Source organism: Apteryx mantelli, chromosome 9 (assembly GCF_036417845.1).
Source record: "Apteryx mantelli isolate bAptMan1 chromosome 9, bAptMan1.hap1, whole genome shotgun sequence".
In the NCBI taxonomy this organism is placed as follows: domain Eukaryota; kingdom Metazoa; phylum Chordata; class Aves; order Apterygiformes; family Apterygidae; genus Apteryx; species Apteryx mantelli.
Genome location: NC_089986.1, coordinates 21,603,268 through 21,619,320, shown reverse-complemented (window position 1 = coordinate 21,619,320; position 16,053 = coordinate 21,603,268). Strand labels below are relative to the sequence as shown.

Here is a 16,053-nt window from a genome sequence, read left to right as displayed (position 1 = left end):
CCCACTCCTGATCAGCGACATGGAGGGTGAACTTCAGTTCATGAATGCTCTTAAGAGCTTTGAGAGATACATGCATTTTAAACTGAAAACTGCTCATTTTAAACTGAAAACCTAGGAAAAGTGGGCTGTGGAAAGGAAAACCGATATAGATACAGAAGGGCCATGGAATCTTTTTTATTCGAAAGATAAAAATAATAAAGTTAGGAGCAAGTTTAACTCTATTCTGTGTCTTTCCCTACAAACAAGGCAAAGGCAAGAAAAGGGTGTACCTCCTTAACATTTGTTATTGCAAATCAGTGTTTACTGAAGAACATGCTAATATATTTCAGAGGAAGAATGGAAAGACCAAGCATAAAAACATAAAAGGGAAATCCTACAGTCAACCTGCATTTCTACAGTTTATCTTGGTTTGGGGCTGGATAAATGCTAAGGAATACCTAAGCCTCTAGCTCTCACAGAGAGCATGATTCACATCATATCAGGGCCTTTGAAACAGAAATTAAGAGCACTTAGTAATTCAGTTATGAAACAGCTAGATGTAAGGCATCCCATGCTATCCGTATGACAGAGAAATCAGAAAAGAAGAGACCAAGTATTCCATATATGACCCAGCCAATCCCACCTAGGTTACTGTAATTAGATGTAGTCTAAATCAATGAATCTGGCTCAAATTCTCTATGCAAGGGCAGATTATATAGCAAAACTGGTAGGAGATCTAGGGTACACAAACACAGGTGGCTCAGAGTTGCCAAACTAATTGCCCACCAATGTATGTTGAGGTGGCTGGGGGAAGGCTCATGATATGCAAGCAAAAAGTAAAGTTTCTAATGATCTCATATTTTGATTTATTAGTTTATAGAATATTTTTATATTTAATTTTATGAAAAATGAAAAATTGTAGATTACTGATATTTATTTTAAAACTATTTTCTTTCATTGCACAGGTGATCAAAGCAATAACACTACCTTTGAATCTGTTCAACTATTAGTTTCTTTTGCATATTCATATTCAGTAGATTATGCAATGCTACCTACAGACTATGCCCTTACTTCCTCCAAAGGAGCAAACACATCTGTGAGGTCATCTGGCTGCAGTCACTTAGGGTTTGATAAGAAGGCTTGCTGCTCTGGATACATCCATGCAACTGCCATTCCCTTTATATTCATGAGAGAAGCAGATAAAGCTTCCAAAGGTTAAATTTTAACTTACTGAAAGATGTTTAGTTATTGATTAAAAAAAAAAAAAGCCATGCTAAGCAAGCAGAAATTCATCTTTTTCTATAGATTTTGATCATGGCATTTCAGTTAGCGAAGTCATTTACAACTGAGACCAAGTCTACTCATAAAAAAGCCTTGGAGAGTTTTCCCTTTAAAGTATGCAATATACAGTTTGTTCAACATTAAAAAAAAAAAGTCCCTTTATTGAATCCAACTTATTCCTAGTCAGTCCATTGACTAAGTTCAATACCACACTAAAAGACTCATTGCTAAAACCTGCCACACAGCTTATCTGAAACTTAGATGAAGTTTGGCAACATAAGGAAGGACCCCCACATTGGTCAGCTATGTATTCTCAGTTAGAAAACCAACCCACATCTTTGCATTTTCACTACAAGACCATCATTTGTAGTTCTCAAACACTTTCAAACTGAAGATATGAAGTGTAGATTAGATTTAAAATATGCCATAAGATGGTCTACACAAACCTCTAAACAAGCTTTTCTGGCTACGAATCAGTGAGCCTGATTTCATAGTCAATTTTTTGGTTGGAACTAGAGAACACGGCATTTTCTTTAGGGAAGGTGAGAGGTTTGAACTGATCAAAATTAGATAGGCCTTGATAAAAATCCATTACAGTATTATACTGTCTTTGAGTGTGAATGCTGTGAGCAATTGTTAGGGATACGGATACTTCCCTGCTCATCCTCATCCTTTCTGCTAAGTGAAAGCGTGCTATGAGACAAGTGTAACCACCTCCTGTGACTGCAGTTTGCATCCTCTGTGTACATCATACCGTAGATTCTTCCCCTCTCATCCAACACCAGTTAAGTATTTCTCTAATACCTCAGTCTGGTCCATGTGATCTCAGGGAAGCAAGTTTATCTTCTGATACTCTATATTTTAAGAGCCTTCGCAGCACTCAGAAGAGTAACCAGATAACCAGAGGTCTAAATGAGCTGGCAAACAGGACAAAACGGATAGGGAGCACAGCTGCATGTCCCCATCTGCAGGTATTTACAGTTCAGTAAATAAGATTAGGACCACACAGCAGTTGTTTGTCTTGACTCACTGGTTCATCACAGGCCTTTAAACCCTAGTGCTGTGGCTCATTCAGCTCCAGGCAGCAGGTCTGACAAGCCCTCCCTGCAACCTAGAATTTGGACATGGACTGTCTAAATAAGGAGCCAGAGCATAGAATGGGAGTTGTTCAGTAACAAAGAAAAGATGGATCATCCAAATAGACTAAGTGAATATCAAGAAATATTTTATTGTACATGTAATCAAAATTAAAAAAACAAAAACCTCAGACAAGAGGGAGCAAGGGACAGATTTATCTAGCGTCTCTTAACTATGCAGGGTACAGAAATACAACTAGTAAAGAATTAGCACACATCAGTACCCTTTGCTCCCCTTCCCTGCCCCAATGAAAGAGGTTATACAAGCAAGATTAGTAATGCTTCAAATCAAGCTTCCTCAGTAATTGCACGCTTGACCTGACATAGTTGAAGTATGTTCAGTTTCATGACAGAGTATGCGCCTTCAAAACAGTTGTTTTAAACAACACAGCATCTCTTTAGTGGTTTGTAAGCATTACTCATTCAACACCAAGAGTATACTTAAGTGACTAATGACTTTTGGCAGCCATAATTATCTTGTTATATCCAAACTGACACTATATTTAAGTATATCAATTATAGAAAATAGATTCATTAGGCTTACCAATATGTAGTAGAGAATATATTATCTAGTGGCAAACCTTAATGTAAGATAAGTGGCTGTCAAGAAGCAGAGGAAGTATTCACAGGGAAGGGGGCAGGGAGTTACATACTGAGCAGGGAGCATGTTGACTAGTCAGAACTAAAAAATCTGAAGTTCAGGAATGTTAGCTGCTAAAGAGCTACACCTCAGTATCATTGGTGTAAGAAGAGTTTCAAATCACCTGGTTTGAAAAATATGCTATTCATACCACATCTACATCAATTTCCCAGCTTAACATATGACCCTAGATCCTCCTCACCACAGCACAGTATCTTGAACAGCTCTAGCTACATAATCATGTTCTGCCTCATGTACTGCAAGGAAGAGAAGGTTTCCATTCTCTTCCAGAGCTAGATAGGAAGAGGTTTGAAAGCAAATGTGGAGCATTATCAGCACTTATTTACCCCTTCAAACACCGTTTCCTTCCCAATTTACAGGGGCGAAGGCTTTCAGAGCAGTAATCTAACTTTTTTCCAAACACAGGCTGATTTTTCTCTCAATAGTTTAGAAATAAGCCTTCACAAAAAAGCCTAAGCTATACAGCATGTAGTAATATGAATCAAATCAGCGTGACAAGTGCTAAATCCCAAACTGAGGGCAATACAAGTTTTGTTATTCCCACAAAAGAGGGATTTGTTTATTTTTTCCACTGGCCCAATAAGCCTAGCAAATTAACAGACTCTTAGCAATACTTCAGGAAAAGGCCCGCAGAAATGTAGACAAAGCCAGATCTAAGATAACACTAACTAATGTATTCTGGATTCTAATGCCCTTGTTGGAGACTATCAGCTTTTTGGCTTAAAATTGAAGTGGATCATGATGTATTAACTATACTGTGATCTTCATATATTAGCTACAGCATGGTCCAGAGAACATTATTAACGTCAAGTTACAGAACTAGGACTTGAGTTCACTAACAGTCATAGCACCACTTCATTGTTGCTGTAATAAAGACAGTCTAACCCTTTAGTTCTCTGCCAAAAAGAGCCCGTTACCTTTGACAGTTATGCACCATCACTTACTCCGGGCCAGATGACCTGCTCAAATTTTTTCTGTCCTCACAGTAAGCACCTGCTTTCAGAAAAAGTCTAGAAAGCTCCCAACTTAAACTCTGTGCCATATTGCCTTGGCTTTCAAAAAGTTTCAAAATAAGTTCCTACAGTGTTCAAATGTAAGATTCATACAACTGACAGACCAATTTATTGGCAACACCTCACTAGCTATTCCCTGCAAGTGCCAACTGCACAGTCATAAAGGCCTCCTAGCTCTTCTTCATACTTCTCAGCTTTGAAACGGGAACAGATCAATATAGACATTTCAGGATTAACAGACCTAAGTGTGGGATGGGGTGGGAAGCAGCTTTTCTGTATCTCAGTAATTATTGCTTTGGAAAGCCTCAGTATTTATCAGTTTTAAGCAACACCAAGGCAGTATTTAGAATTATGCTGCACTTTAGCAGAGACAGGTTCCTTACCATTAAAAGAACTGTCAGCCTTTCCACAGGAAAAAGTCTCTAAACTTTAGCTGGCCATTTTTTCTTAGCCATTACACTTAAAGGCAGATTTGCTTAGCTTCCCATTCTAACAGCATTATAGAGCTGTCAAAGCATATGGTTCATACCTATAGCCTGTCTTTAAACTAGAGTAGCTAAGCTGTACATTTTAATAAGACCTACAGAAGTTTGTTACCTATGCTAAAATTCTACTTAAGAACTTAGAATTGTCTGAAGATTTGCCAGCTACCTAAACAGAACAGGTGTCCCACAAAAGTGATTTTGCTAATAATTGAACTTGAAGACAAACACAAGAAAGCCAATAAAGGAAATCTTGCATGACCAAAGGTTGTCTTACCATCTCATCTGAAAGAAGCTACCTGCCACTTTAAAAGTATTTCCTCCTTCCATAGGAATAACCAATATACCTTTTGGAGACAGTTTAGACAGTGACTGCTCAAAAGTATTTCTACAGAACTGCTTTTTGGAAGAGAGAATAAGTTATTTAACTATTTGCACAAATTGAATTCAATAAACTTGTTTTACTCTGATAATGCTTTAGCTACAAGGTGTCTATACAAGATGTATCAGCAGAGAGAGCGCATTGTTAACACTACATGTAAACCAAGTAACAACAGGTCCTTTCTTCAAGGTGTCATGTTGAAGGTAAGCCATTTTACATTAGTCCGAGAGGCTGTGAAACTGCATTTCCGCACCAAGGGGATTCCTGGTGAGCCCAACAGAAAAAGCTGTCCTCTACAAAGGTGACTGTCCATCCTGGAACAGCAGCAGGAGAAGAATCAAGCAACCAGTGTCTGCGGTAGTATTCTTAAGAAGGATTTCATTCATTTGGTGCATATTGCTGTACATAAGGTGCATAAACCTCTTTGGTGGGAGATCAGCGTGAAGAGAAGCCAGTTGCAAGGCTGCAACCAACTACTGGTGTCATGTCCCAAATCTGGAAGAAAATATTGTGGAGAATTATACAGAAACACCACTTAGGTTTCAGAATATTGCTATAACAGGGATAGAGATAAGCAACGACCTCCCTGGACACAAGGTAACAAATCCTATTTAAATTAACTTCACAGAAAAAGAGGTAAAGAGTTGTACCAGTCTTGCAAACCAACTGCCAAACTTCAGGCTCAAGAGAGTCTTGTAGCAGTGCCCTGCAGGTCTGTTCAAGAAAAAAAAATCATTCCAATTTCCATATCACTGCCCCATAACCAGGACTTTTAGTGGCAATGCTCCAAGAAGCCAGGTTGCTCAGATTAAGAAGACCCTGCACATATCATCACCTGTGTTTATTTAAGGCCACTGGCAGATACTGCCATTGCTGATGCCTGCTTCATTTGTCCAGAGGACACCAGAAGTAACCAGCTCTGATAGCTAGACTAAGCCATGTAGTAGAGTTACAGGTCATTTCCATGTTCAGCTGCAAGAAGAACAGTTTGCAACAAACACGATTCTTGCTACTCACAGCAGTTAGCTTGGTAGCTACAGCTGTCAAAAAGGAAAAAAGTATATACAAACATTACTCTTAGTTTCCTATTAAATATCTCCAATAAACATAGGAAAGAGGTACATAAATACCTTCACAATCCGGTCGCTCCCACAGGTGACCATTAACCCTCTGGAGATGTCCATGGACATGTGTGAAATGTTGTGTTTTCCTTCATGAAAGGTTGCCAAGGAAGTACGGCTATAAGAAAACAGTTCAAATGAAAGCCAGCTATTAGATGAAGCTGCATGGCATCATCATAACAGTGCAAAGTGAACTTACAAAAAAATTAAGTTGCTTGAGTACTAATAAATCAGTTTCAAGAACAGCACTGCCATCTAAAAGGGGATGGAAATAAGTTAGCAAGTCATGATAAGTCATTGCTTGTGCAGTTATACAGGCGAGACATTGCCTGGCCTTCCCCAACTTGACTATTAATAAATCTAGAGCAGAAGTGGAACACTGCTTGAGTAAAGAACTGTACTCTTGGTTACAAAGTCAAGCTCAGCTACATTCTTCCTTTCCCACAAGGGATAAACAAGGGCACAGCACCTCTCCCCACCCCCCCCCTTTTTTTTTTTTTTTTTTTTATAAAAAATGGTCATTTGATGACTTCAATTCTTTACTGCTCCAGGTTTTGAAGAAGGTGACAGAACACTGAACAGGAAATACTGTTCATATCAAGATAATCAAAGGGGTTCTTCCATAGCTAGAATAGTTTAACAAGACAATAAACAACGTTTAACATCTTGCTTGCATAGGAAAACAATGTTGGCCTGTGAAGAGTACACCTAAAGTAGTAGTCTTCAGTAAGCATACATAAATTAACGCATATATAGCCTGTCAGCTGTGACGCATTGCGAGCCACACATTTTGCAATTTTAAGTGTGACCAACAGCCTGTACAACAACAAAACAAAACAAGAAAAAACTTGAGTTGAATTTGTTTCAAACTCTAGATCTGGGGTTATGGGGAAGACGACAAACTGGACTGGATTAAAAATAGTAACACCACATCTGATCTAAATGGGCTTGCAGAGCCAGTTTAGGGATCTCTGCACCACAGTGTACTGGGCAACCAGGGCAAGCGTGGCCTGTTAGTACAGAGTCAGCTTGGCCTGTTTGTGTAGCATTGTGCACAGATGCAGAGCCAACACAAGTGTTTCTGTATCTCAAAGCAATGCTTTATCAGACAGAGACCCTTCTTAATACTCACTCTTCATCCTTGATCGACTCAAAGCAGGAATCACAGACACGGACCTGAAACTCAAATCCCATGATAGGATAGCTCGACCGTTTGGTACTGCACTTGCCACACACTGCTTGCCCACATTTTCTGCAGTGATGCTTCACAGAGAGAGAGAAAACAAACAAAAATAAACACTACACTGTGCCATTTGTCTTACCGAATGTTCGTTAAACAATCATGGCCTGTTAAGCAGTATTCTTTCCCTGCCCATCCCCTCCTCCTTGTACTAGTTTCTTTGGGGAGCAGGAGAAAGAATGGTTGGGCAAGCAGCTAAGGAAATAAGAGCCCAAAAAAGCCAGAAACAGATGACAAGAGCATTTGTGCCCACCCAGTCTCTCCAAGGAGAAAGCTGTTTGGAAAGCTTCCATATTGTAGCACAGTAAGAGCAGGGCCATCATTGCTTCAGTGAACTGTATTCTCTCTACAGCACATCAGGCTGGCAATTTGCTTGTTTAATTATGGGGCACTGTCTGCCACTTTATACAACACAAAAATTAGCTGTCCACAGCTCCAGTACACAGAAATATTCAGAGAAATCTGATAGAGTGCTCTGAGCACAGCCTGCTTTGCCACATGATACAAGTTTGATGTAACACTTTCCATAGCATTTGGAAGTTTCTTAGCACTGCCTAGAAGCTGTGACCTCTCAAAAAAGCCTTACTTCAAAACAGCAGAAATATCAATAATTTGAAAGATGAACAGCTTTAGTTGTTTTCTGTTTGCTTTTTGCCTACCTGCTGAAGAACAGCTAAGCACTCAGACAATCTCACCTGTCTCAACCCTAAAGTTTTTGTGTCCCACATTTGCTTTATATTCCAGAAGAAAGGTTGTTCACACTTCTGACAGGAATCACTTTCTAGCCACTGAGGTGCCTAGGAAAGAGCAGCAGATGCAAGTAATCAAAATTACTTTTCCTCATAAGCTAACCAAGGAAGTTTAAGAACCCACAGTGAAACTTTACCCAGAGAGGTGCCCTGCCTCAGCTCTGGGCACTGCAACAATAGTCAGATTGTACCAAACTTACCATGTACTAGATACTGGGCAAAGAAATCAAAGAGTGAGTGAGGAGGTACATGCCACCTCATAACTATAATTATTTGTTACCAAGACCTACGCACCTCCTACACTACTTTTTTCTATAGTCCCAGGGCAGTATGTGATGCTACTGCCTTAATAAGAAAAATGAGAAAACTAATTCAAATGCCTGAGTTATTAAACTTGCTGGAGGTGTTTGAAGACTGCTGCTCTGATTGCCTAGATGATTTCTAAGGGCTAGAGTAATCCAAGCTAAAGAAGTTATGAGGCAGTCACCCCCTCTAAGCTCTTGTTTTCATCAAGAGATCATTTCCAGAAGTAAATCTCTTTGTTTCCCCAGGAATGCAGATGCAATTTGAAATAAAGAACTCATCTGCATTTTCCATGCAGCCCACATCTTCATTTAGCATCCCCTCTCCCACCCGCTTATTCTTCCTGTTGGTAAATGGAGTATGCTAAATAAAAATAACTTAGAGATTGCACATATTTCAGCATCCTCAGACACTTTAACTGAGCGGCCCTTTAGGGGATAGAACAAGAGGCAAGCAACATTTAGCACACAGATTTGAGTTAGAATATGTATATTACACACAACTTTAAGCATCCGATGGAGGAGTATCCCTGAAACTTGACAGGAGGAATGCTGGAACACCAAGGGAAGATTTTCCCCTCAATTCACTTACACCCATTGTTGACAGCAACAAAACAATAGTATGGTCAATCATATCACCATTAAATTCACGAATAGCCAGATGCTGCATTTTTACTCCTTGAACCTTGATTGCGTCTTCTTCCTTCCCCCATGCTAGTGAAAAATATTGTAATGGGCAGTAACAAGACCAGTTCAGGGAGTGGGGAGGAAGGAGGAGAGGAAGTCAGCTGCCTCTCCAACTGATGTTCTGTTTTGCCTAGTTACTTAGAATAGCACTTTTCACTTAATAGCATTTTTAAAAAGTCACCAATTCCACTTTGTGGCTATGCTGACTCCCTCTAATGGAAGAGAGGGGGATCTTTTCTTATTCTTTACTTCCCTTTTAATGCCTGAAAATAAGATGAAAAACCTACCACAAGACTACCAACATATGGTTGGAACAGCCCAAGATCAGTACAGCTTTCAGGGGAGTTAACACTTTTTATTCACATAGGACTAGACGACAGACTTTTCTGAACAGGTGCATGGATACTCCCATAACATGACTCAGTAGCTAAAACTTCAGAGGCAACATGTTCAGCACTCTACAAACACCTAATTGAGCCCAGTCCAAAGGCAAAGAAATTATGTTCTTCCAATAGGTGCTGAGACATCATATTTTAATTCTATTAAAACTGATTATTTTAGGAGACCCCTTAATTATTGTGTACAGATCCAAAAGATAAAAATGGCCACATCTGGTTGTCCCAATTGTATTATGAGCCAACTGTTTGCAACAATAAAGATTCGTAGGGCCAAGAATATCATAAAACTTTGAGTTCTTCATGCTAGAAGCGTTGAGCATCACATAACACTCAGTGTATTTGCTGAAGGTGGTAGTTGAATGCAAGTCATAAAACAGTCCTTAACCATGACGATTGTATTTAAGGAAAACTAAGCAGGTACGGAAGGCTGAGCCATAATATTGCCTTATGGGGCAATTAACACTAATCCCTGTAAATACAGTTTACCCAAGGACAGTGGTAACCCAAAGGTTGTGGTACTGTATCTTTTCAGCTACTATGATGCTTATGAACTGATGCAGAGGGAACATGCAAGGTAGGCTCAGTTCAAGTATACCAAAGTCCTAAAAACAGCTGCTTGGGGACTAGATTTCTGCATTATGAATTCCATCTCAAAAACAGCATCTCACTTCTTTACATGCTTTGACATGAGTTAAGAACTTGCTTCAAGACTGTCTGCTGGTTTCTTTATTGCAAAGGCTTGCTTACTTTACAGTGTTCCAGCAGCAAAGGCTGTAGCCATTTGAGACTGAACGCATTGTCTCATTGAGCTAAGAAGCTAAGTAGTCCTGAGTCTGTCCTGCACCTGAATGAGACCAGATCTGGAAAACAATCTACTGTAAGGGTTACAACATGCCATGGACAGCCACTAGAATAGAGCATGTTTTGATAACATCATTCAGCCTTTAATGCTCAGAAAATGTGAGGAAGAGAGCCTGCAGAACACACCAAGCATGACTCAAAGCCATGTCAGCTTCCAAAGAGGAAAAAACCTTGGGCCTAAGACACGATCTTACCTCTTCTCGGCTGATATCCATGTTCCAAACAGCAATTCCCCCATCAGCTGAACAAGATACCAGCTGCCGTGTCAGCTGGATATAACAGATAGCCTGCACCTTGTCGCTGCAAACAGAGCAGACACTCTTTACCCTTAGGCATTTAAACAAAATTTAGGTTCCCAATAAACCCTGTTTTATCCTTGTAAAGCTACCTGGGAAGCCAAAGCTGACTCCCAAATAGCTTAGCTACTAAATGTTACCACATCTACTAGGTAGAGCAATGAAGATCAGTGAACAGATGCTGGCATTACTCTAGCACCAAGATGTTGACTAGAGCAGTATTCTTACAGGCTTGACCAGAATACCAGAGGTACAGCTCCATGTTAACATTTGCTGGCAGTAAACAACTGACAGTGATTTGAGCATCAACTGACTCAGAGCGTGACTGCAAATGTGTGTGTTAACAAGGAGAACCAGTTATCAAAACAGAGGCAACTGGAAGTGTAAAGATTCAGCTAGGAAGCAGATGGAGCTTCCACTTTTGCTCGCAAATCACAATAACCAAGTCTGTTGCTGACAAGCAAAGCAGGTATTCACCAATGAGAAAAAGACAGTTTATTAAAGAGCCATGGCAAACAAAGTCTATCCTAAGAAACTAAACAAAGATCTCAACACTATTAAACTGCTTTGCAACCTCCAAGTTCAATTAAAAAAGCCATTCCGCTTCTGAGATCAACTTACTTTCCCATTCAGTATGAAGTTTGAGGCTAAGTGTGATGTTTGAAGAGAAACTAACAGTGTTAAGTCTTCACCAGGACACATGATGCAGCAGTAACAGCAGTATAAAGTCCTCCAGTCACTGACTTCAGTTACTTTATTGTAACCAATACTAATATTAGTTCTTTAGCCATAAAACTAAATTCTCAAGATTTGACAAGAGTTCTAGTGCTAAGGTTATCAGTCTTGATCAAAGGTGGATGGAGGCATCTAGGGAATTAGACAAGAGGAGAATGCACTATACAAATACATCTTTAAATACAGAAGATCTGTACTAACACTGCATTTCAAAGTAGAATATAGTTTCAGTTGTGAACTGCTTGTCAGATTGAATTAAGGCCCTAGATTTAAAGATGACAACTAGGTAATGCTGTGTGTCTGTAAAAATAAAGTGTTGACTAAATGCAGACAGCTAGCTACACAGCAATCTACAGAACAGTGAAGATGTGACATGCTTTTCTGAAGTCTAGAGACCAGCCCCTGTAATTTAGCCAGTTAGTTTATCATCTCACAGATCAGAGACAAGACAGGAACATACTGAAGCTTATTCTACACATGTACACAAACATGCTTATGCATTAAGTTTCTAGCCCCACCCTCACAAGTGTTAGTGAAGGATTTACAGTCTAAAAGCACTCAACTTCTACATAAAATCCAAGCAGGATGATTCAGGATTTTTACCCACCTCTTTCTGAACACTATTTTTATCCTATAGTCTCACTAGCCATGTTTTAGAAGTACCCAGAATGATTAAAAAGGCTTATCAGCAAGGCTTTTCTAATACTGATTATCTCTCTCCCCCTTCAAAAGGGTCAGTCTTCAGAGCTCTGCAAGAAGTACTATCCATTTAATTATTCAAAGATTCAAATATCTTGTCACGCTATTCAGCCTTCCTGGGACTCCATGTGTTCATTAGAAAACATGTAGAAAAAAATAAGACACTATACATACTGATGGCCCTGGAGCAGCAGCGTTCGCCCCTTCCTTCCACCAATATCCCACATGATAATGCTGTGATCAGAGGCACCCGAGAAGAGCAGTCGTTGAACAGGATCCCACCACAGGGAAGTAATACTTCCTAAGAAAGAACATTCTGCAGTTAGATCCAAGAGAGTCACTCTAGTGCAATCATGCCCTTCAGAGCCATTACAGTGAAAACTGAGGTACTCCCTCACTACAGTATCAGATATTGAAAGCCTTAAGGCAATGGACTGCAGGGAACAGCAAGATGTCCTGATCGAGAGGTAAAGAGCACGACAACAGAACAAAACATCACTAAGAAGAAAGTTAAAAGCAAGGCTCAATCCAGAAACTTTGTCCAAGTTCCCAATTTTCTCTCCATTGTATTTGTATAGTTGGTAGGCTGTTACGAGATCTTGGGAAGGTGAAATGTTATGAAATTACTGAATAGAGACTAGTATCTACAATGCAATAAGGCTCTTGACTAGTAGGTGCAGGAAAGTATGAAGTATTTGCAGGTAAATGAGTCCCTTGTATGACTACTTAGAACCTTAAAATTTTTGGAATAAGTAACTTCAGTTTGTGACAGTTTCACCACTGTGGAAGTCTTCCAGCAAATCTGGCCAGTACAAACTAACTTACAAAGCTACAGAATTCAGAAGGCCCAGCTTGGCAATGGACACCTATTCATTCAGACATAGAAAGAATCCAGTAGCAGCCTAATGCTAAACCCCAAGATGTGGGGGTTTGCAAGTTAGGAGACTGAAGAATTAATTTAGTCACTCAGGTAGCCTTTAGTTTTGAAGTTACAGGAACATTTATTCCCTTCCAGACTAGGTTGCGTTTTAAAGCATCCTTCCATTGTTCAGTTGTCAAGTGCCTTGTTAATCTGAAAGCAAGATAAATGGTAATTACAGCCTAGATCAGTCTTTTCCAGGTCTTTGGAGCAAGAGATTTGTCTTGCCTCCTTTAGGGCTGTTTTCAGACAGACCCATTTGGGAACAGATGTTTCACTGATAGAGAACAATGACCCCCCAGGCTATAAGAGGCAGTATGAATATTATCTCATAACATTATACAGAGCAGGCTGTTAAACACTGAGAATGCTGGAAGCTGCCTCTTGAAGGACAAGCTCTGAAGTCATTTAAACTACAAAGCAAATACTGCTTGCTTACGAAGTCACAGTAAAGCAAGAGTCAGAGTGGAAATAAGATAGTCAGACATTTCAAGTCTGGAACACAGCCACACTTGAAGAACTAGCTGCCATTTAAATTTAGCATTACCAGGCCTTGAGGATATTATGCGAATACTGTGGAGGGAAAAAAGGATCTGTTTTTCTTTAAGAACAATGATAGAGCTACTATTATGCCAACTGAAGGAAAAAACCTGTTTTTGTCCCCCTAGTTTAACCAGCTCTTATACTAGATCAGTTCTGGTTTTGAAGATCACAATCCCCTTCAGGAACAAGAAGCCAAAGTTGTCCGCTATACAAATAGCACTGTTGAAGTCAGTGCTTGGAAGCCCACCTCAATTCGATAAATGGAATATATACTAGGCAGTGCCACATCCAGAAATACTGACTTCAGACTAACAGTGGTATCTATCAAGGAGCTACATTTGAATACAGACTGCCATGAAAGCCTACACAGGTAAAGGAGTCTCTATGGCCAAAAGAATTATTTTGCACTCAACTGACACAACCCGAGGTTCTGCTTGAAAAAGGAAAAGGCATTTATCATTTGAAGATCTCAACTTGCCTTTCCCATTCAAAGCCAGCTTTGTCATTTTAGTCATCTGTAAAGCAGGAGTCTACCCTGCTATAACAAAGTCTGCTCTGTACTTGTGGGGACTACACAAAGAAGCCTTTTCCAGTGGGCCACAGACTCATGACCCAGTAATTCAGCCCAACTCAACAGCAAGCTGGACAGCTGATTTGAAAGTTACCACATGGGAAAAGGCATTACATCTTAGTTATTTGTCTCAGAGTATTTTTAAGTTACACATTCTTCCGTAATTCACATTCTTGCCTTACTCATTGCAGACAGCAGCTCTGTATGAGGTTACAGACTATCTGGTTCTTCATTTGATGCAAGGGCTTCAGCTATACCACACAGAATGAGACATTTGTCTTTGACTTGACAGCTTTCATTCTAAAAGGCTCTTTATTTCTTGCACATAGCTCAGTTTCACTAAACAAAGGAAACTGAGTTAGTTTCATAATAAACCAATCAGAGTAGAAGAGTCCTCCTCATTGGGAGGAATTAAGTGGCTTTTTACATCTAGCCTGGGGCTTGCTCCAGCTGCTTTAGGTAGTATTCTAGTGCCAAAAGGCCTTCAGAAAAAAAACAAAAAAACAAAAAACCCACACATTTTTGTCCTTTCTTTTCCATGTTAAGGAGTAGAGTCTAAAGTCTTTAAAAGGTGGCCATCTAGTGGATAATTCAAGTTTAACTGAACAAACATTTTAACCTTTATTTTTATCTACAAAAATGGGACTTGTAAGTGCGCAGAGGACTACAAGGAGGGACCCTATGGCAAGAACGCTTCTCCTCTTTAAGGGATAGTCAATGCACACAAGTTTAAACAGTTTTTGCCAGCTACTGCCCTGCCCTGGTTCATCCACTACCTATCCTTAACAGGTGGATATTTAATTGAACATACCATCCCAATTCACAGAAAGCTACTAGAATCTAGGTCATGTGGAATTAAGATGAAGAGTTACTTTACCTTCATGTCCTTTGAGTGTCGTGATAACTGAGCATGTGTTCTGCTCCAGCTTCAGAAGCGTGATCTGTCCAGAATAGTCACCAACAAATGCATGCTGAGTTTCATAATCATATCTGAATAGAAGTCAAGGAAAAGCCTCATTTGCTCTTAAGAGTATTTTAAGGACTGAAACAGATGGCACAGCTGTCACCTACACAACCAAAACAAATTAGAAATAAATTTAAGTTTGTCAGATAAATATTTACGTAACTACTTCTGAAGTGTTTGGACACCACAGTAGTTGAATCCTTTTCATTCCTCTTTTCTCCCCACCTTTCCCTGTACGTGCAAGCAAGGCAATATGGAAAACAAGTGAGAAACTAGAGGATGGAGTCTCTTATGGCTTCTCCTGTGGCTTTCTAATACTTTAGTTTGAGGCAAGCAAGTATATTTAGATCATTTGTAGCACACATTTACAGAACACACTCATGACCCTCTGCAAGAGATGCCAAAACTCCTCAGGCTACTTGTTACAGCGTAGAGCTACCATTAGGAGCACTACACTGGACATGAGGCGCCATTCAGTCTTACCTAGTATCTGCTCCTAACATGCTAGGAGACCAAGTTTATAGAAGTACACCAGCTGATGTCCCCAGGATAGGATAACTGAGATTCAAAGATGTTGTTCCTCCACAACTAGTTTACCTTATAGCAAAAGCATATTCCCACTGTTCTAGCTACTGAAAAGGCAAGACCATCTCATTCTTGTTGCTCTTCCCCACGCTTTCAAGTTTGCTGGTCCTTAAGAGTACTATCCAAGACTGAACAGTATTTCAGAAAGGATGCAGCGTGGCTTTTATATCAGTCTAACATGGCAGAACCCTAACATGGGATCTATTAACACAGTGGCATGGTTGGAAAAAGCATTACACATTAGTTTCTTGAGACAGTCAAGTAGTAACAAGAACAGAATATCGGAAAACTTAAGGACAGCAAGATGGATGAAACCAGATCATTTGCCATCTTTAGAAGGCTTTTGCTATTCAGAATATAAGCAAGAGCTACAGAGCAGAAAAAAAACACCACACAACCACAGAGCTGACAGTACATAATCTAGGAGTTGGGCATTAACTCGCCTGTCC

General features: G+C 39.8%; 1 protein-coding gene across 2 annotated transcripts in view; it reads right to left on the bottom strand.

The window, feature by feature from the left end:
* Positions 1–2,468: 2,468 nt before the first annotated feature.
* WDFY1 (WD repeat and FYVE domain containing 1) overlaps positions 2,469–16,053 on the bottom strand; it is a 28,509-nt gene continuing 14,924 nt past the window's right edge. For both annotated transcript variants that reach the window (XM_067301919.1, XM_013944376.2), the window contains exons 6-12: positions 14,933–15,045; positions 12,197–12,323; positions 10,487–10,592; positions 7,991–8,092; positions 7,188–7,318; positions 6,065–6,173; positions 2,469–5,429 (exon numbers count right to left, since the gene is read on the bottom strand). In XM_067301919.1, the coding sequence (XP_067158020.1) occupies positions 5,370–5,429; positions 6,065–6,173; positions 7,188–7,318; positions 7,991–8,092; positions 10,487–10,592; positions 12,197–12,323; positions 14,933–15,045 (748 nt within the window). In that variant the 3' untranslated portion in view covers positions 2,469–5,369. The remainder of the gene's footprint in view (positions 5,430–6,064; positions 6,174–7,187; positions 7,319–7,990; positions 8,093–10,486; positions 10,593–12,196; positions 12,324–14,932; positions 15,046–16,053) is intronic.